General features: G+C 41.6%; 1 protein-coding gene across 5 annotated transcripts in view; it reads right to left on the reverse strand.

Annotated features, from left to right (window-relative positions):
- Positions 1-587: 587 nt before the first annotated feature.
- st3gal3b (ST3 beta-galactoside alpha-2,3-sialyltransferase 3b) overlaps positions 588-21,851 on the reverse strand; it is a 51,342-nt gene continuing 30,078 nt past the window's right edge. For all 5 annotated transcript variants that reach the window (XM_041948438.1, XM_041948439.1, XM_041948441.1 and 2 more), the window contains 6 exons: positions 20,731-20,794; positions 20,533-20,628; positions 20,120-20,306; positions 9,473-9,619; positions 7,540-7,686; positions 588-4,254 (listed from right to left, as the gene is read on the reverse strand). In XM_041948438.1, coding sequence (XP_041804372.1) covers positions 4,165-4,254; positions 7,540-7,686; positions 9,473-9,619; positions 20,120-20,306; positions 20,533-20,628; positions 20,731-20,794 — 731 coding nt within the window. In that variant the 3' untranslated portion in view covers positions 588-4,164. The remainder of the gene's footprint in view (positions 4,255-7,539; positions 7,687-9,472; positions 9,620-20,119; positions 20,307-20,532; positions 20,629-20,730; positions 20,795-21,851) is intronic.

The raw sequence follows: 21,851 nt of genomic DNA on the forward strand, positions 1-21,851 counted from the left end.
AACAGACAGAGAAGTGAGAGCCGGAGAGGGACAGAGCGGGACAGACATAAACACAGAGGAGAAGAGTACATTAGGGAGGAAGTCCGCTGGATGGAGGATTGAGAAATGATTTCCTCTGGCTCTGCAGGTAGGAGATAGAGAGTAAAGAGCAGGAGAGGAAATCCCCTTCTCTACGCTCCTCCGTCCATCCCTCCTTCATCTGCACTGTGAGCTTGCTGCAGTTTGTAACCTCTGAAACGTCCTAAAAGACACACAGACAGTAGAATACCTTAAGTACGCTGCATAACAAGAGGCCCTCTCAACTGTGGGCATGGTGGACTGCAGCACTGAAGGCCATACTGGGCTTTGACAAGCCATCAGCAAAGACCTTCAGGCCACCCGCTGTCACATTCTGAGAAAGTATGAAAAGTATGTCTGCTGAGATAAAACAGAAAGTAGACTACATACATCAAAAATATTTACTATATATACTGAAAATTCACAGTGCACAGAAATATGTACAGTATATACAAAAAAAAGACACATGCAAAAAGAGAAAACACTGTTGAGCTGTTTGGGGAAAGTATGCTCCACAGACAAACGACATGCACAGGCAAATTACAAACTTATTTATTGAGTTGCAGAAAGCCATTTACGACTGTATATAAAAACGAAAGCAACACGTTTGATCACGTTGACTTCCCACTGATGATGGTGAAATGTAAAAAAATAAAATAAAAGGTTTATAAATATGATAAATGATAGAAGCGAATACATTCGGCTTTAATATGAACAGGTTATCAGAAGAGGCGATTTGGGTCCAATCCATTTGAACTCCTCCAGCATTCGTAAAGATATTAAACCTCGAGAAAAAAAAAACACAACAGAAAAAGAATTCACTCCAACTAAGCATCTGCTCAGTCTCAAAGCTTTAAAGACCATACTGGTGCTTTGGCGTGGTCGATTTTAGCCCGCTCACAACAGATTGCACACATTTATCGTTATCAATGACCATTTTCCAAAATATACAATAAGATTTTAAATGATCTTCTACCTTCGAAGCAGCTGCTGGTTTCAAATGATTTCAGTACACTTTGACAATCTTCCTCCAGCAAAATCAAACCTGTTTCTTATTCATAATCTTCAACACTTTCCTTTATTTTTCACAAATGCCATTATAATAACATGCTCCTGTGGCGGTCATTCAAGGATGCTCAAGCAGTCAAGCATTACAGCGGTTCTCCAGTGATTTAGCATTGCACTTCCATGAAGTTGGGGGTTTGACGAGGCAGATTTTAAAGGAGTTGATTAGTATCGTAGCAGCGGAGAGGAAGATATCCTGACTGTTAGTCCCCAGTAAGGGTCACGCTCAAACAAACCCCAGATTCTACATTTTCTCAGACTTACGAAAGCTCCTCCAGAGCAATAGGACGCATTATATAACTGTTATCAGAGGCTGAGTTGTACCCCCCATGAGAAGTACACTGAACTTCATGTGTGAAGTTGGTGGAGTGCCCCTTTCATAGTAAGCTGCCAAAAACCGCAGTATTGATGAGTAATGTCACAGACAAACAATTAGCAACCACAGATGAAGAAAAAGTCAATTTGGTCATTTCTTGCATTAAAACACTTTTATGGGCTAAAACATACACCAGCACCAGTACGGAGCTTCAAGTCTTCTAAGATTGTATATAGAGTACAGACATGAAATGGACTGGTCCCAAATCACAGACACGGAGGAGTGACCCGTCCTGACCTGGAGCTCATCTTACATGCTGGATCAAGCTGCAGTTACTTTCCCATGTCAAACTCCTCGCTACAGTTTCCAGGTGATGAGGTGTAAGGCACTGAGAGCGCCTCATGATAGTGCAATGGTCAGCTGTTCCCTGTACCTTTGCTCCCAAACAGGGCCTAGTTTCCAAAAAGTCATCCATTCCTTCAAACCCAGTGGAACCGCTCTGAAGGGATCGGGTAGGACACGCTGCTGCACGATTCCAGCAAGGTTTGTGAAAACTAATCAAGAAACGCTGATTGAGAGTCATGGTAGTGAACCTGTGTGTGTGTGTGTGTGTGTGTGTGTGTGTGTGTGTGTACAATGTAAAGTAAATATGAGCGTTTCAAAGAAGAAGCAGAAACAGAAAATAACTGACAACCTCACTCAACTGTCATCTGATGAAGTTAAAAAAAAAAAACAGAGTAAAACAACAGAAGCCTGCTTTGGTAAAGCAGTATTTAAATGCACCATCACTATATAAAGCTGATTATCGCATTCATTTGATAAAATGACAAAAAGCAAACAGATGTGACATCCTGACATTCTCACATCAGAGAAGCAGAGGGAGAAGCAAAGGGTGTGGTTGTGTAATACTGAGGACTTTATGTTAATGCAGTGTTGAAATACTGAAAAGCATGTGGCAGAACCTTCATCTGCAAAGGCCTGAGCAGCACATGGACCGTGCATCTGAGATTGAGCAATAATCGTCTCATTAGATTCCCCCAACTTTTAGAAATTTCTATTACGTGTCCATTGTCGCAGAAGAGCACGTGTATTGTCTTAACATAAACTGCATAAAGCAAACAACATTCAAAACCTCCAATTCAAAACAGATTCATCGATGGGTTCAAGCACAACGCAGCTTCTGCGGCAAACTGGAAGGACGACGCAGCCTCTGAGGAAGCACGTGGCGGGGGGTTCGAAAGAAACACAAATTCAAAACTTCTGCGTTTTCTCTGAACAAAAACAACAGGAAGTAGGCTCGCCTGTGGCCTACACGCTGGGACTTTATAACAAAATAAATAATTAAAATTAACCTAAGAACAAAAATATATATATTTATATTCTACAATCCGAGATTTCACCATTTACTGAAGAACAAGAAAATCTGCAGCGACACGAGGTTGGAAAAGGTGATGCAACATACAGAACGCGCTCTCCGTCGCCAGGCAGGACACGCTGCTGTGTCTGCGCCGCAGCCTGGAGGCTCACAGCTGATGAAGACGAAGGGCGGACGAAGACACGGGAAGAGAGAAAGAGAGATGTTTCACTTTTGGGCTCACCTGCCAGAGCTGGTACAAAAATACATGTTTTCCAGATACATGATTTCGATGGCATTTAGTGAAGAGAATCTTTCATAACTAAAATGATTATTTAAAAGTAACAGATTTAGACTTTTAACTCAAAACATACAAACACTTTTAAATAATCTATCTGTATTTATATTTAATTTGTTATCTTTTTGATGACCTTTCAGCCACATGGGAGTAACTAACCATCCAGAGGTCAGAAGAACACACACAACCTCTGTGTAGAACCGTCTGGCTGATACTAATCGTATTCCCTCACAGACGGAGGACTTCACAGAGGAAGCTGCAAAAACTCAAGTCTGTATTTTACTAAAAACACTCTAACGTTAGCGTCTCGAGGTGATAACAGTCTGTGTGGAGGGTGACCCTCGCCGACGTATTTGCGTCATCTGGGTTGGCAAGTGTTAGTTTGGGCCCGTGGACAGATAGTAAAAAAGCGAACGAATGAATGGACAAATGGCCGGTGCGGGATGGGGGTGGGGGGGGTCTGCTGCAGCTTGTTAAAAAGCACAGTAAAAATCTTTGATATTTACACTGATGAAAGTGAATACATTCAGGCAGCAAAAGGAGAGGAGGGTGACCTCTCCCCCTGTACGAGGTACGTTTGGCACTGCTAATACCCAACCCATCCACGCACACGCTCTCTCGCAGTCCTCGTCTCATTCCTCTCTGCTCGCCCCCTCTTCAAGTTTGTCAGTCAGTCCGGAGGAATACTGACATCCGCATGTCAACGTGTCACCTCTGCTCTTCGGTGACGTGGGGTGTGTGGGGTGAGGGGCGGGGTGGGGGTGTTGAAGCGTGGGGCCGGCAGACCTTTCCTGCGACTGTCTCCTGGTGAGACAGGAAGCGGGCAGATCCAGTCCACCCCATGTCCCCCCCCTCCCTGCTTCAGTCAGCAGGAGTCTTTGGTTCAGAAGGCACATGTGTGCATCTCTCCACAGAAACCCTCTGGTATCTCTTTTTTGTTTGTTTTTTTTAAATCATCTCCTTTGATATGAAAACCCAGACGGTGTGCAGGCCACCCGGATTGTCACGGTTTCCCCGCTTCCTGTTGAGTAGTCTTTTGGAAAAGGCAGAAGGAGACTGTGATTGGGTGTAAACTCAGATACCGTTGGTCAGGTCTGTGATGACGTTGGCCTTCACCAGCTTGCGGAGGAACTCCTTCTCCTTGGATATGTTGTGTGTCCATGACTGTGGAAGAATCAGAAGCAAAAACACATTCAGAGTGACACGAGACATAGCCCTGATCATTGTGAGCGGACATCAGCATTGGAGAGCACTTGTACTAAAAGCACTGAAACCTGTGGATTAGTTTAGGACTTTTGTAATCCCAGTGTCCATATGTGTGGGTGTTCATGAGCCAATATATACGAGTAAAGCCACACTGGGTCAGCTTTCCTCCCTGCTGTGCTATGATGATTCAGCGCAGTGGGCCGACCTGTAACCAGAGCCGGCGGTTCCTGTGTGGTGCTTTGGGATGCAGAGACCAAAGAACAGCCAGAGAGCAGATGAAGGAGGCAAAGGGTGGAGGAAGAAACTGACAGGAGGGAATAGGAGGGAGGTTGGGCCCTGCAGCTGCCTCTGGTCTACGCTGCTGGTTCAACACTCTCCTACAGACTCTAGGTCTGTCTGGGCTGGACCTCCTACCATTGTGTGATGCGTCACAGTAGGACCACAAGGAACAATAAGCTACACTTTTATTATTGGAAATTAACATAAGAAACAGCACTGTGATGTTTTAAGTCTAACTGAAATTAGTTTTTTAGAGATGACAAATGATCTTCAAGTGTATTCTTCCTGTACTGAAGTAATAGACAGGCCAGTGCGCCTGAGTTAGTTTTTGGGTACGCAAGTGATGAGAAAGACTAATCTCAAGCATCGGTGCACCTTGAAACATGATAAACTGGCTGAGCTGTAGGGACAAATACGGCTGGACAAAGTTAACGCTCTTCAGCGGAGTTTGATGACTTTATGCAGGTGATGTTTGCAGTGAGCGAGCTACTAACATTTCATTCAGAAGGAGAAATTCTGAAGGAAAGCCTTGCAGAGCTGCTAACATATAGTGTCAGTGTGTCTGGAATAATTCAGGAGAAAAAACCTGACGTATAAACTCAGTGATAAAAAGTGTGTGTGTTATTTGACCTTCATGGTGGACATTAAGTACCTCTCAGCACTGAGCCTAAAGCTCCAGCAGCTTCTCAGTTGCTTTCAAATGTGAAACTGTCAAACTGAAAAAGCCCTTGATAGGAAAAAGGTTGCCCACCAAAGCCAAAGCTTCAAATACATGGGCAGACCGGTGTCAGCGTAAACCTCTGTGTGTTTGTCACTACGAGCGACCCCTTTCACAGACAAGTAGTCATTTGGTCTAGTGTTGATATAAAAATATTAACCAAAGCAGCTTTAAATAAATCTTTGGCAACAAGTTTGATTAGCTATGACATAACAGAATTAAGGATATGATTAAAATGGAGCACCTCATACACCACAGCAGGGGACCTCAGTAGCACCACGCTGCTTAAAGAGACGTGTGTGACATTTCATTATGATCACTTTTTGTCTGATCTGATGATGTCAATGGACCTTTAAAGCATCCATCCCGACAGGAAACCTGCTCTTTCTCCAAAGCAGTGGAGTAAAACGTTGATAATTTCATGGCTCAGCATCCGCGTGGTTCCAGATAATGAAAAAACCATGGAGCACGACGGCGGGGAAGTGTTCCAAACAAATAAGCCAGAAGTATTCCCATTAATTAGGCACGTGTGGCTGACGATGACAATGTTGATGAAGATGATGATAATAAATGCCAAAGGTTCACTGGGAGTTTAGACAAAGGTTATCATCAGACTGAGCTCATGGTTTACACACGTCAGCAGACGGGTGACATCTTTGATTCCAGAGGGCTTCAGTGTAAACAGTGAGCTGAAGACTTGACTGATGGAGGGGAGAGATCTGTCATGAGGCCGTTTAGAAAGTGACTGTTCAAACAAGGCGCTAACAGTTAGCGTGTTGATACAGTGACTGGTGAAAGACCAGTGACACTTCAATCTGGGGGAATTACAGATTTAAACTTTTGATGTTTATATTCTTCAACTGTAGTTCTTATTTTCTTAAGTTATTATATTGTGGTAGAAAATGACTGCACGCGTACATGTACATGGTCTGCTGAGTAATTCCAAAGGGTTACTGCAACCTCTACGCACTCTTTAACATGACTGAGACTGTCCAGACAGAAAGATTATAAACCCTCTGGGTGTCTCAATTTCTAGAGATGGATGTGATTTTCATGTTTAGAGCAGAAGACTGTTTCCTATTTTCTTGAGCATAACTTTGCTATGAGAAGGTTTGTTTGTGAACTCCATTCCCCCATGTGTGTGGGCTGTTTCCAGATACCTGTATTTTTCATTAAATACACTGATAAGACAACAGAGACTGTCCAGAGGCTGTACTCATCAACTGAAAGCACAACCTTTACTGATGAAATCAATTCTGTTTGTATTTACTTATAAGGTAAGAGGATACAAAAGAAGTTCATATATGCATTTTAATATAAACAGTGTGCTTCATTAAAACACACTAATGACCACAGATATAAATAAATAGTGCTGAATTTATTATAATCATGTACTTCATACCTTCACCACCTACAGCTTTTGGTATAAAATGAATACCTGTATATTTGCATTAACAGATAAAAAAGTCATTTTAGCCATAATCTTATTTTAATTACCATTTTGTCTGTTTTATGATTTTTGCTCTGGTCTGAGTAATGAATAAAGTTCATTTTTGTTTGCATGTTTACATTAACAGAAGTTTCAGTCAAATGTATTGAAAGGTTTCAGATGTAAATCTATAGCAGGCCATATAAAAAAAATCCTACAAGGAAATAAAGTGTATATGAATCTGTATTTCATCTCCTGAGTTAATGTGCATATTCAGACCACCGAAAGACCGGCATCCAAGCCAAACAAGCATATTCCTAGTGATGTACAATTATCATACAAAGAACATGCATTTTATGGCACTTTATCTGACAGACAGAACGACTGAACGACAGATCCCATTAGTCCAACTGCACACATTCTGCAGCAGTGTTCATCCAGCTCAAAACTGTCATGTCTTTGTCATATCAACACAAAAGCAGAGAAAAGTTCAATTCATGCACAATTGTAAGACGAATATTACCATCAGACCACGTAGTGAATGCTTTGTTGTGAATGTACTTTGGCTCCAAGTTTTTGTTTCAGTTGTTCTTCAGTGGGCAGAGGGAGAAGCCAGAAAATATTTAGCATGAAGACAAATCACACCAGATGTCATTTAAAAATCTGGTCATTTAAGGGTGCCTTGATCATTTACAAAATGTGCCAGTTTGAAAAAACACACTTTATTTTTTTTACCTCTTTATGGGCTCTCAACAAAATACAACAATGATCTTTTTGCAGAGAAATAAGTGCTGTGCTCAGATGCTCAAGAACTCACCTCTTTTATGGCGGACATCTTGACAGTCTCGTAGTAGTGCAGAGGTGCGTGGGGCATGTTCATGTCATAGCCGAAACCAGCCACCGCCACCTCATCACAGTTATGCAGAGCCATCGTTATAGCAACTGTTCCCAACGTTGGAATGTTCTGTAGTAAAAACAGAGAGGCAGGCTGTCAGAACATCGCAGCACACACGCTCTTTATTTATTTAAGCTTACACAGGGATTAATATGGACAAAAACATATGCAGCATTATCATTTTCAGCCAATTTTGAAACTGATGATGGTTTCTGACTCTAGCTCAGACACAGATGTCCACTCTCTCTCATGTATCTGCCTCCCTCCCTCCTTCAAACCTCTGTCTTTGTTCTGCTCCACTGCTGCTAACTGACTTTGAGCACTTGGTGATTAACTATTACCTTTAAGACGCGACCCCTGCAGACCCCTGCAACGACACAGTGATCTACAGGGTTGAACTGTGCTTCCTAACCACCTTGGGCTGCCGGAGATCTGGGGGGTACAGGGGCTGTGTGTGTGTGTGTTGGAAAAAAAGGGTGCAGAAGAAAGAGTGGAGGGAGGCCCCATTTAAATCATTACCCTGATTTGCAGCCCTCGGGGTTGGTGGAGCTGAACCAGCAGCTGGACAACCCCCTACTGCGTGTTCTAATACAGATTAATTTACACACACACTCACATAAACACCAGTGTAACAAATAGACCTCCTCATTAATTTCCACAAACATAAACATAACCTACGCTGGTCAGGAGATAGCCAGGCGAGTGTTGTAGGGAAAGAATGTGCCAAATCATACAACTCTGCAGCCTGTATTGTATGAGACAGCACTGCAAACACCCAGACACAAACATAATGTGCACACACAAATGACCAACGCACTCTCTCTCTCACACACACAGGCCAGATGCCCACATGTTGAACACATGTTGCAGAGTGGAGTTCATGCAGGGGTGTTCTGGTGGCCCCAGAGGGCAAAGCTACGGTGATACACTCCTCATGTCCTCCCCAATTCTCCAACAATACCCCCTGTACTAAAACACACACAACTCAATAACACTGTCTTGTTTATACTCAGCTATGTACACATACGCAGCAGTATTTGATTTCCGATGCTCCATGATCAATACTTTAGATTCTTCTGCGCTCACCAGCTGAAATGTGTTTCCTCTACTTCCAACAAAATGTTCTCTGGTCAAGATACAGCAGTCTAAAGCATGATTCATGAGCAAAGCACATACATCAACTTCTAAGTCTGAATAAAAACAACGGGGTGCTGTAGAATTCAGACTGGACCAGGTTTGCTGCAGGTATTCAATATTTTTGGCAACGTCAACCATGAGAAACTGTTTGGTATTTCATTTCGATCTACTTTCCTTCCCTCTTTGTATTTTGAATATGGAAAAGCTATACTGAAATTCTGAGGTAAAGATCAACCAAGAAAGCCTTTAAAACAAAGATTAAAGCACAAAAATATTAAAGTTACATACAACTAAAGAGCAGATCTTTAGCAAGCTGGTGAAAAAGTACATTTCAGTTCCATAGCTTTGGTACAACTGTTCCCTGATCAGAGCTCTGTGTCACTTGAGTGACAAATACTACTCATGAAAGTAAGGCCTGAAATTACTGAAGAAACAGTAGATCATGTAACATTTGTATTTCTTTCTTCTATCTATGTAAAAAGACATTAGAGCAATTCAGGGCACAGTGCTGTCATCGTCTCACCTCGGCTTCAGTGTATCAGTACTGATAATGATCATTTTAGTCTCTCCTGTGATACAGTGACAGCACAGTGTCTGGATCGACTCAAGTAGCATCCAGATTTCTCAGTTCATTTCCCTTCAAAAACACAATCTAATTGCTGGATGTGCAAAAAAAAACAAAAACAAAAGACGCTGTTGGTGTGTGCATGTGTCTTACCCCTTTGCCCATTAGGCCATTGTTGAAGGGCAGGCCTATGAACTGGAAGGCAGCCTCCTGGATGAAGTAGGGATTGAGGATTCTTATCTCCGTCGGCTCCCGAGGCACATAGTGAGCCACCGACTTCCAAAAACCCTCTGTGCCCCTCTGAGATATTGGCAAAGAAATCGACAGGAGCACAGACAAGAAGAGGGGAAGGAAAAACAGAAACGTGTGCATTAGTAGTTTTCCTCACAAAAACTGGAGTATGTTCGTCTCCACAAGGTCAGGGTCACGTGCATAAAACACAAAACTGACATTCACACAATGATACCTCCACGGTGGACAGCCAACTGTAATTTACCAGCCAAACATCAAAGTGAGATTATCTTCTGCAACGCTGACATAAAACACAGAAGCCAACCAGAAGCCAGACCTCTTACCAGCACTGATTAGGGAAATGGCTTTTGGGCTTTTAATGGATGAAGTCAGGGTGAGGGGCTCGCAGGACATCAGTAATTACGACTCGTGGTAGGAGCAGAATCGAGCGGTGGGTGAGGGGCGCAGCTGCCCTCAGAGAGCTTTACAGTCCCCCTCAAAAAGGTTGCATTCGTTATAGAGGAAAAGGTGAGGGACAATTCTTACTACTTTAGCAAAATATCAATATTAAATTTATTTGTCTGCATTTTAGCGAACTGTTATTCCAAAAACATTTAACACACATTTTATTTTATTTATTATTTTAGTGTAGTAGTTCTCAAAGTAACAGCAGATCCAAACTACTTCTAGTAAAAACAAAAGCCTAAAAAACTGTTTTATTATTTCATCGGGCCTTAACAATGTGACTGAAAACCAGGCTACAGAGAGAAAAATGACAGATAAGAGTGCCGATTGGTTTTCCACAATGCAATCATTAGGGGTGGGAGATATGGTCAAAATCTTCTATTATGGTATGTGTCATCTGATATCACGGTAATGGTATATATGTTCATATAGTGTTGGTTCTGTAAAATCAATTAGGAAATGGTTTAAAATAAGCATACCATACTTTATCACATTTGATTATTTTCTGCTTTTATTTGGAACTTTCTTACAAACAAAAACAGCTGTTTCAAATGAGGCAACACCTGAGTTACAACAAAAGACTCAAAACAGTAAAACTAACTTTCTTTCAAAATGGAAGCTTTCAGGATCCAGCAGTCCTGCTGGCCACATCTTGTCACCATATGAGACAGCTGGATTCATGAGATCCTGCGAGAATCTAGCTGTGATCATACCGTGAATATATTGCAGTGGCACTAAGGGATAGCTTCCACAGTGGACCCATGTCTACTGTTGTATGGTATACCATCATATTGTCCAACCCAGGCAATCATCATCAGTCGCTAGGGTCAACCTGTCTGACAGGCTGGCAGAGCCACCTGAATAACATTATGTAACTGATGAAATGGATCTATTCTACTCTGTCCCACCAGAACAGACACTGAATACCAAGAAACTGAGAGACAAACTCACAAAAAGGTACCCTTGAAAAGTAAAGTCGATCATCATGCAAAATCTAATTGACAAGATTACAACTCGACATGTGCAGCATTTTTTTCAAATGATAAACTAAATGAACGTGCAACTAAACAACTTCCTAAAAGGCATGAAGCCAATAGGGTCAGCAGATGTAAATGGGTATCACCTGTTCAAATAGTGAACCACCAGCCCGGCCGCCTTTGATACAGCAATGCATGACTCTGTGTGTGTGTGTGTTTGTGTGTGTGTGTTTGTGTGTGTTGGCAGAGGCAGTAGCAACAAGTCTGCTGGCTTTGTGGCTTCAACAGTGGCGGCTCTTTTTGAACGCGGGCCCGGCTCTGTGCCTTCGGCAAGCTGCAACAGGAACAGCAGCTCATCTCTCCTGTCAACACAGCTTGTGTTTGCCAGGAATCTATTTAGCAGCGCTGTTTGGATGTGTGCGCGTCTGTGTACGCTGAATAAAGAGAGTGATGCATTTTTTTCCCCCTTTATTCTAGGAAGGAGAGAAGCTAATGACACACAACACACACCCCTCGCTTTAAACGGCAATGACCTGACATGTACATAGACACAAATGTCACGGGGTGGGGATCTCTTTGAAGATGTTCAGACAACTGGCAAAGTACAGGTGGCGTTGAGAAATGTAAGAGCAATTAGTATGTAAGGATTCAGGAACTGGTAGGAGTTTAGGTATGTGGGAATTTGCTAACAGTAAAGGTCACCAACTAAAACCTCCACCAGTTTAACACTCATTTAGCTCTCAAACTACTCTTGAGGAGCTGTAAAATGACAGCAATGAGGACTCTGTTTGTGGGTTGCTACGACTAATGAATACTAAAAAGTACAACGGTGATGCTGGGTGAGTTCAGTTCAGCCTCATCTGGTTAAATAGTGGTTAAAACAAACTTGTAAATTATGAGCAACAGTTCTCAAAGATTGTTTAACAACTGCACTGCAGAGTAGTCGTGAAGACTCACAGCAAATAGCCTCCAGGGAACAGGATGTGGCTTTCACTGTGGACTGACCGCTAACCTCCATGCAAGCGTGTATTCGTTTGTCAGCCCGTGTTTTGAGCCTACGGCATTTGATCGCGGGGCAGAACAGGAAACTGCAGAGTGGTCCTACGCCACGTGCTCATCAAGCCCTGACATACACATGCTCAAAAGGTGAACAGAAGTGTGCAGCTTGGGTGTTTGGGGCCTGTCGCCGGGCTGTGGTCAGAGAGGAAATGGCTGGTTCCCTTCTCCTGCGACAGCTTTATGGCTAAATTGGTCTGGATTATTAGATTTAAGTGTGTGCACAAGGCTGTGTGCTCCAATAAAGCACCTGTTAAAACAATCTTGAACTGGGAGAGTTAATTGTTTATAATGCAAGGAGACTTTAGAGAAGACGACATCGCTCAGCCAGAAGAAGGTAAACTGTTAAATTACAATTCCACTTGTATTGACATTAGTCACATTTCCGCCCAAGTTTAGCGCAAATTTTATGCAAATTTCCAGAAAATCGGCAAGAGGGCGCAACAGCATTATGTAATTAAAAAAGTGCCAGTCAAACCTCAAACAAAGGAAACCATTGGAAAAAGTGGGGGAAGTATGGCATTTATGTTTAGTATTAATTTGAAGATGGTTATTGCTCACAGATCTGATGTTTCCGTCTGCAGATATTTTTTGTTTCAGTGACATTTAAGTGACTTCTCATATGTTATGATTTATTCCCTATTTCTGTTCCCATTGCACTTTGTCATGTTCTGCTTTTTCCAAATTTCCTGTGTTTCCAATCAGGTTGTTTTACGCACAAACAGAAATGCACATAAAAACAGATGGAAACTTATTGGGTATCTTTAGAGGCATCTTGATTGTTGCTAAGTATTCAGAAGCCCCAGGCAAACACAAAGTTATATGTATCTTAGGTAAAGGTAAATATTTCTTGGAGAAAATAACTTATTATACTTTATAAAGTCTATTGTTCTCATCATGGTTCTAGCTGTAGCTGCTGACCCTTTATATGCACCAGGCTGAGACGTTGCACTTTTTAGCACATTTATGACGTTTATAACTTGTTTATGAGATTCTATGAGGAAAAAAAGTTTTAATGAATGACACAAGAAAATGTAAGAATGCTTTACATTTAACAAGCCATTGGAAGGGCAAAATGAGGAGAGGCTCATACTTGTGCATACTCATACAAGTGACCATACTGAATGAACAAAAAAACAAAACAAAGGTCCCATCAGCACTGCACAACCTACAGTTCACATGTTTAAAACAGAAAGAGTCTCTGAGAAGCTGAGGTTAAAACTGGTTGCTTAAGACTGTTTGAAGGGCTTTAAAAAGTTGAATGAAAGCCAAATTTGTAAAATCTGCAGTAAAACTACTTCATACCTGAGTGGCCATCTGCTACAATAACAACATTTGCTGAGAAGTAAGTGAAGTAAACATGCTTTCCTACACAAAGCAACGAGTTGCATATGTACAAAAGTGTGTTGAGATTTGTGAAATCTCCAACACTAGTTTAGTCTGAAAGAGGCTACTTTGAAAAGTATACACAACATGTGTGCTGGATATGATGATGTTGAAGAGCGGGTCAAATTTCAATTTCCTTGATTTGCTTCCTAATTGCTATTGATGCAAAGGGAGGCACCATTAATGCATCACTGAGAGTTGGCTAATACCATGAAAGCACTCCGTTTCTTTATGTCAGTGCTGTCAACTGCAACAGAAGCTTTGCAAAGGCTAAGCGTATTTGTCTTGTAATTTCACAGCTGTAGGAAAAATCACAGCCATACAAACCATCTGCAAAGGAGTTTAAAGCGCAGGATTAGAGCAGGACAATGTCAGAGGGTGAGGAGAAGACCTCCTGTAAGCCGAGACTAGCGAGAGATCAAGCAGATGGAAAAAGTGATGGTGTGCTGAGAGATACAGAGGGTTAACAACAATCATAAAATGAGAGTTGAAAAAGGAAAACTTCCCGAAAATGCAGATTTCCCTCATGTACTTGTACTCAAAACTTCTAGGTCAATTACAAAACCACTAAAAATATCAGAAGTAAATATGGGCTAGTCGTGGTGAAAGACTTAAATTAGGCTGGGCAAAAACATGAGGACATGCATCCTTTTCCTGTTGCATAAAACTAAAAAAATATATCTCAAAACACAGCACTTTGCTCCACAAATGTAAAACTCCCAAAAATAAGAAACAGCTTGCTTTAGAGCCTGGACTTATCCAACCTTGCGTTTATGGTTTTCAGTGTGGTTTGGTTTCAGTGTGGCCAATGAAACTTAACTCACCTTTAAACTAAAACACTCCTCTGTACTGAATGGAGCAGATAGCTTTGTTTATAGTTCCCGGGGGACAGAGTGTAGAAATGTGGAGCACTGAACCGAGGTATGATATGAGGGGAAAGGGAAGAACGAAAAAGTTTCACATCTGCTGGGTTACTAAGGGTGACTTTAAAGCCCTTCAATGTAAACAAATACAAACAAACCTTAGCTTTCCCTCAGCCACAAGTAGTAACCAGAAACAGTGTATGTCCGATTTCAATGTTTTCACCTATTCCTGTGTATTCTCCAGAATGACAAAGATGCCCTACCCTCCTTGACATCCAGCTGTCATACAATTTGGCTCTATCTGGGTTTTTCAGTCCTGTAAACGACTGTCTGAGGATGTGGTTGTGTTTGATGTTTAAGAAGAGGACGACTCAAATGAGTTGGACTGGGTTCCGGAAGGTTGACTTAAAGCAATTAAGAAACAAAAACAGCGGCTTCGAACTGCTAACAATCACAATTAAGGTTGTCTGGAGGTCATTAGCACTGTGTACATGTTGGACCTTTCAGTTTACAAGTTGCAGTGTCTCGCCACATACAAGAGGAACCATTTGAGAGAGAATGTTTGAAAGGAGAGAGGTTTTCCAAAATAGGTGGTAAAAGCTGAAGTGTACGGTAGGGGGATCACGATTTCTAACAGAGAGCTAAAGCTTTGGCTATTTTATTCCCTTTTGTTAGCCAGGAATCTGAAGCATTCACCAATTCGCCTTTGCTTTTCTTGACACATACCAAGACCTCTGCCCTCTTTGAGGTCATGGTGGTTTCTCTTTCCCTGGCCTCTCCTAAGTTATCCAGTGTGTGAAACCGTCATCTCCACACTCCCATGACGGCAAGCGTGAAAACGGTGCCAACACATCACAGCATTGTGACCCTGAAGACTCGTAACATGGTAAAAACAGGGGTAAAAACAGGTTGCACCTTTGGCCCACTGGCAGGACCCTGTTGGTATCTGTTCTCTTAACAAATTAGTCCTTCTGGTGACCTATTATGGCATGTCAAAATTAGCCTTAAACCTGCATAAATACTTAGGCCTCGTCCACATATACAAGGCCAGGCAGTTTTAGGCTACAGAAAAAGAACCTTTTAGAAAACTCCTTCCATGGTGAAGATATTCAGAACTCAGCTTTGCAGTGTTAATGTGTAGACAGGGAAAACTTGTGCTGAGTTTTTGGCTTGAGACCACAAAGTGTGCTCCATTATCTCCTTTGTGCACATGCAGCAATTTTGTGCAATGGTGGAGGTGGGCAGAGCAGTGCCGGTGCTAATCTTCTTAACAGGACTTTTTACATGTTTACACATAAATGCACAGTGACTCTTCCAGTATAATGAGCAACAGAGGTGTCTGAATGCACTGAGGCCACTGCTACATAATCCAACACACCTACGACACAGAACCCACTGACATCGCTGGTTTTTGAGGAGACCTGATCAGACCTTTAGTTGCAGGAAACATACAGTTTTTTTTTTAAGAGCGAGAAAGTACCTTTGTACATGTGGATTAGGCCTTAATTACCCAACATCCACTGCATCAGCTGCCACTAACGGAATCAAGAGTGCTGGTCTGAGTGTTAATCATAGCAGGCTAGGTAGGTGACTCACTTTTGAAACACAACACTCATGGTAATCAGTGACATCCGGACCCTATGTTAGTCACTTGGTTCATGTTCAAAATCCATGTTTACAAGTACGCAAATGTTTATGAATGCATGTATGCATGCTACTTTGGGCTTCTGCACACATGTTTGGACTTAAAAATGAGCCATATTGCTGTTATTTCTGGCCCACAGTGCGTCCTCAGTTATACAGTTACAATAAACTCTTTGGGCTAAAATGACAAACTGAAAAATCTGGGCGTTACACAGAGATTAACAATAGGAAATGCTTCATGACAATATTCTAGCAGGAAGGAGTTCATTTGGAAATTGTCGGTGATGTGAAGCAGCAGGCTATTTTGGTAATTCCTTGGACACTCGATATCTGGCACTGCCTACGAGATGTGCAGTGTTTTAAAAATATTGGCTTGGCTACTATATTTTGATACTTTTGATTAAGAACCCCTGGCTGTATTTCTATTAAAGGAGAAGTACTCTCTTCCTCAAATTGTCTCCATCCATCATTTATCTCTCTGGCCCGCAGAGAGCGGGGGGAGCTCCTGTAAACAAACAGGAGAGATAGAACACCGACACTCCACCTTCGAACCCCGTGTTTACCACCGGCTGTATATCCTTCACTGGCTCTGTTTGAAAATATCCCCACATATACAAACAATTGCGGCTGTGTGTGCATGAACCGTGAGTGCGCGCTGTGTGCACAAGGGGAAAAACTGAAACTAGATAAATAGGAAAAAAGAATATATCAGCGATTGTGAAAATCATGTTTGAGCACATTTGTAAACAGTATGTAACTGGACAATCAACCAGGCTGCTGCGTATGTGGGGTCAGACTTTAAATCACAGTGAAAGAGTCGTAATCATGTAGGTCCTGCGATAATGAGGGAGAAAGCTGGAAGCCTTGAGATGCTGCAGTACCATAATTGTAGTAGATGTAAAATGGGAGACACATTCAGAGAGAGCTGTGTCTGGAAGACTAAAATCTGATCAGGACCAAGGTCAAGTTCACAAATTCAGACTCAAATCTGAATTTTGATCTGACGTTCATGAGCCTATGCGCATGTAAGCATGTGGGAGTTTAAGTGTGTCTTTGTGACCGTGTACAAAACACTAAATAACAGATTGGGAAATTGCCTCGCTCACTAATTTGTATTCTGTTCAGCCATCCAAGACAGCGCTGTAGGCATTTAAAAAGCCACAATAGCGCAGGAGAGTCAAGCATGCTGACAACTGACTGAGTGAGTCACTTGCGGCTGCACAACAACTGTGCACCACCAACTAACCTTTCAAAAAAGAAAAAGAGGAAGAAATACACTTGCTTTCATAACCACAGAAGGGGAGTGAAAAGGTTGCGCATCCCTTCCAGCTGTGAGTGTGGAGGTCGCACAAAGAAATCGGCTGCTGGACCAACGGACGTAAAAGCTCCCAAAGGACAGCCGTCCCAAGTGACACTACTCTCCCTCTGGGATGGACTAAGTGGATAAAGCTAAGGGAGGAACGCTTGGTGCTACTTGGTGAGAATTTCTTGCTGCATGTCCTAAAGTATGAGATATCACTCTCTGCACAAAACCTCTGATAGATACCTTTCCTTGATTTGGATATGTCTCATCTGGTTATTAGTGAAAAAAAAGTAAAAAACATAAGACCTTTATGAGTCATGGTTGGAAAAGTGTCCTGAGTTCACAGGAGGCACATCTACGTACACACATAAACACCTGTAAATGTTTATGTTTCCACAACATTAGTATACGCTGGGTGTGAGTCAGATACAATTAACGTAGGAAAACAGCTTTTTAGCAGCACTTCAGCCCCTTTCATGTTGTTGCTAAGACTTAAAATCCACTTTTCATAGTAATCAGATACTGTTGCCCTGGTAAAGTGTGGCTTTTGAAAAAGGTTATCATTTCCACATTTGTAAGTGCTTTTAGGCTGCTTATGTAGCTGCTCATGTGCTAAAATCTACGTGCCACTCATGTTTGTGCGTTTTATCCATATGAGATCATTTTCAGTCAGCAAGGTTTCAAAAGCGTAATGGGCATGTGTATAATAAGGAAAATTTATATCAGCACATTTTAAGTGCTACAGCAATTTAAATGTGCTCATTTAATTGATTATATAAATTGGCAGATGTGCAGAGATATTTAAATGGTTGTTTAAATTATTAGGATTAACACCTGCTACATAATATGTATTTATAACTGTAACAAAATAAAGAAAGGGACATCTTTAAATTTGGTGGGGGCATAAAACCTAATGCCCCCACTCCTCATCGATGGCACCAGTGTGTGTGTATGTATGTACTGTACCTATAGGTACGATTTTTGACACTTACCTATGATGCTGTACCAAAAAGAACTCCATTGACCCTGGTCATGTGATCATTAAACATAGGGTGATATACTGTATTTATGTGATAGTAAGTCAGCTACTGCAGATGTATTTAAAAAAAAAAAATAAAAAAACACACACACAGATTAGGTCCACAGGTCATACATGGGTCTTTGCACATCTGTCAGTTCTCTTCATCCATATTATCATCAAGGCTACGGCCAAAAGACGCTTTTTTGTTCCCTGATTTTTAACCCATGAGAAACATTCTTCCTTCCTCAGCAGATCAAAGGGGGCTGAGTCGGACGCCAGGGGCCAGATCAATTATCCCGGGCAGCCATTTCCACTGTCCTCTCCTTCTGACACACCAGAAAAATCTGGGCCCTATCAAAGGCTGAAGGGGCCATGAGCCAAGCAAGCTATTTTCCTTCATTTCACTTTACCGTTACCTTCCACTGCTCATTTTCTTTTCCCCAGCTATTATCTCTCTCCTTTCTTTCCTTTCCTCTATCTTTCTGTTGCTCTCTCAACCCTTAATCCAACATCACACCATTGCTTAGTTTCATATTACCATTGTATGCCCTTTCCATACTCTATTATAACAGTATTGTCCTTTTCTCTTTATTTTTTCACCCCTCCCTCACTTGTGACTGTACTATTTTGACAAATGTCACCTTGTAGAGAAAATCCAGCTGGCACACCGCTGTGCAGGAATATAAAAAGGGTTTTCCCAGTTCTGGGTTTACAGAAGCTATTTAGCCTGGGTACAACCTGCGCCTTTAAGCACTGTACAAGTGTTTTTGCATGATTTAGCCCACTTGCTTCAACTTGTATACAGTATCTTTTAAATACTTAATTAATTTGCTATTTCCAACCTTATTTTGTTCATTTACAATATTTAGAATTTTTTTTTTTTTACAAATCTTAAACACTCCAGCTTTGGAAAATCAACATGCTACATGATGCAAAGTAGTATAATATAAAGGTTGGAGGTGAATGGGCTAAAACATGTAAAAACACTGGTGTGATCATTTAAAGTACAACTGCTTCTAATTGAATGACTCTATGAAGAGATTTAGTGCTCCCACTGTCCTGGAGCTGAATGGACTCAAAATAATCTCACAGAGATACTAGAGACTGTTTAACAAGAATAAAATGAAAGTGCTTATGAGAGCTTTTTCAGTGACAATGGATATAAAAGGCCACACAAGCCATTAAAAATGTCTTCTGCCTTCTGTCATACATCAAAAGATAAAGGAAAGCCAGTTCAGCCATTTAGTCTGACCCTTGTGATTAAGAGGCCAATTTACAGTCTGTCATTTAACCATGGCAGTCATGAGGACACTCAAAAGTTAGTTTAGTACGCTGATATCCAAATGTCATGTAGCATGAGAAGATTCACTGTGTTGCCACAGGAAGAAGAAAAAACATACTTGTGTGCGAGTCATTGGTTTTTCTCAACTGCCCTTTCCACAATAAGCATTCAAACCATCTAAAACATCTCTTTTATATGTTAGAGATTCATGTTGTCTTTACCCCTTTACAGGAATGTACAGAATGTGATCAGACGTTAGACTGCTATGTTGCGGACCACTGGACCACCACCACCCCCCCCCCCCACCCCCCCCCCCCCCCACACACACACACACACACCATAACTCAGACATTCAGAAACATTTAGACATCCACCGAAGAGGAAATTGTCTGCAGTACAATTCAGTGGGTGCAGGAATCCTAAGCGAGAAAGCAAGCGTGATCAAACACCTTTGCTCATTCAGTAGAAACTGAAATGAATAACTTTCAGGGTTGTGTGTGTGTGTGTGTGTGTGTGTATAATATGCTCAGGATTTTCACTTTCATCCCTTGATGATTTAAAAATATCCTTACCAGTTTCTCCTTGAAGACCATCTGTCTGAGCCACTTGAAATCCAGCGGTTTAAAAGCAGAAAAAACAAAAAGTGAGTCTTTTTCGTAGTTTTCAGGCTTCTGGATCGCTCCCTCTGGATAGGTTATCCTCATGGTGGTTTTGGTCCCAACATCTTTGCCATAACCAGTTACTGGGGCTTCATTTAACCTGCCGGCACAAATCAATGTCATCAATCAATGACTATTTGCACTTCATCAAATACTGCATATACACTCTAATAAGATGTTCTTTAAATTAGGACATATCAAATATCACAAATGGCACTGTTTCCATCCCGTTTGTACTGTTTTACACACAATACTGTTGTTTAGACATAAAAATTTCTCATACACTGACATTCATAGCATTTGATTTTACTATGAAGTCATCTTACCTCACTACAACATCGTAGTCATCTATACGGGAGCCCAGAGACTTGTTGGACAGGATGCCGCCGTTGCCCACGATGATACATCTTTTACAGCTGAGACTGTAAGGTGGGAGGGTCAAAAGTTAAAATTGTTAAAATTAACAACTGATCGATAGACCAAAGCTGGACTTCCTGTTGTTGGTGGTGAGCAGCATAAATTACCTGTCTAGCTCCTCTCCGAGTCCATAATTTTTCGTGGTAGTTAAAATGCTGTCTATGATTCTCTCTGCGGAAGAAAAACAAGGAATAACTACAAAGAGAGGACAATTAAGGATATATTAAGTTGACGCAATATCAAAAATGTTCTTCTTACATGAGCGGACTGAATGTAAATACTTATATAGCTAATTTTACTGCCCAGAGCAGTTTGTGTATAAATACACTGGTGGATAATTGCTTTCTTGGCAATGGATGGAAGACAGGATACACACAAATAGTTTCAAATTCTCTTCATCAAAGATACTGTATTTTGTAATATGACACAGAAAAATGTACCACTATCAGCAGGGTCAGTCACCTTAAGCGTCCCCTCAGTGCATCAGTTTAAACATCACAGATGAGGTGATGCTCTCTAATAATGAAAATGAAGTATTTGAAAAGCCAGGACTGAGGGGACTGCTCCTTTAAAAGATTAACAAACTGCCACGGATTTCAACATACCACCAGAGATATAGCAATCTAGGTGGTCTTAAAGACAGTCGGAGGAGAGAACACCTCTCTCCGTTTATTCAGTCACAGATAAGGAGTGACCAATCAGCCCTCAAGAACGGTGGTGATGGGATTATGGAGGGAAAAAAGCTGTTGTGCTCCTGAGAGGAGCGTATCTCGGAGAGACGGACATACAGGGTTCAGGATGGTATGCGTGTGTATGTAGAAACTCTCCCATAAAAGCACTCAGAGAGGAATGCTGTTTTCAAACAAGCACATTCTCCTTGTTAAGTGGGCGACGTTGAGCTCGTCTCCCTGCGTGGCTAGCACCCCTCTGATCGCAGGAGTGAGAAACTGCGATGTTTAGCCATAGCACGCATTCCTGCCGTGTTCTGAGGGGCATTCTGCTCGAGTCATGCTTCCAGCATTAGATGTGGCATATATTTCTCTCTTCTCCTGACCATTTTTAGGCCTCTCATACTTGTAATTCACCTATCATAACAACCCAGATGAGCTGATTCCATTACAGTTATACTATTAATACTAATACTATTTTTAATCCACGTTATATTTGCAGTAATTCGGAAGCACAGCAGAAGGACTACTTGGATTTAACTACTACGATGGCAGTTATT

The sequence above is a fragment of the Chelmon rostratus genome, chromosome 12 (assembly GCF_017976325.1).
Source record: "Chelmon rostratus isolate fCheRos1 chromosome 12, fCheRos1.pri, whole genome shotgun sequence".
In the NCBI taxonomy this organism is placed as follows: domain Eukaryota; kingdom Metazoa; phylum Chordata; class Actinopteri; order Chaetodontiformes; family Chaetodontidae; genus Chelmon; species Chelmon rostratus.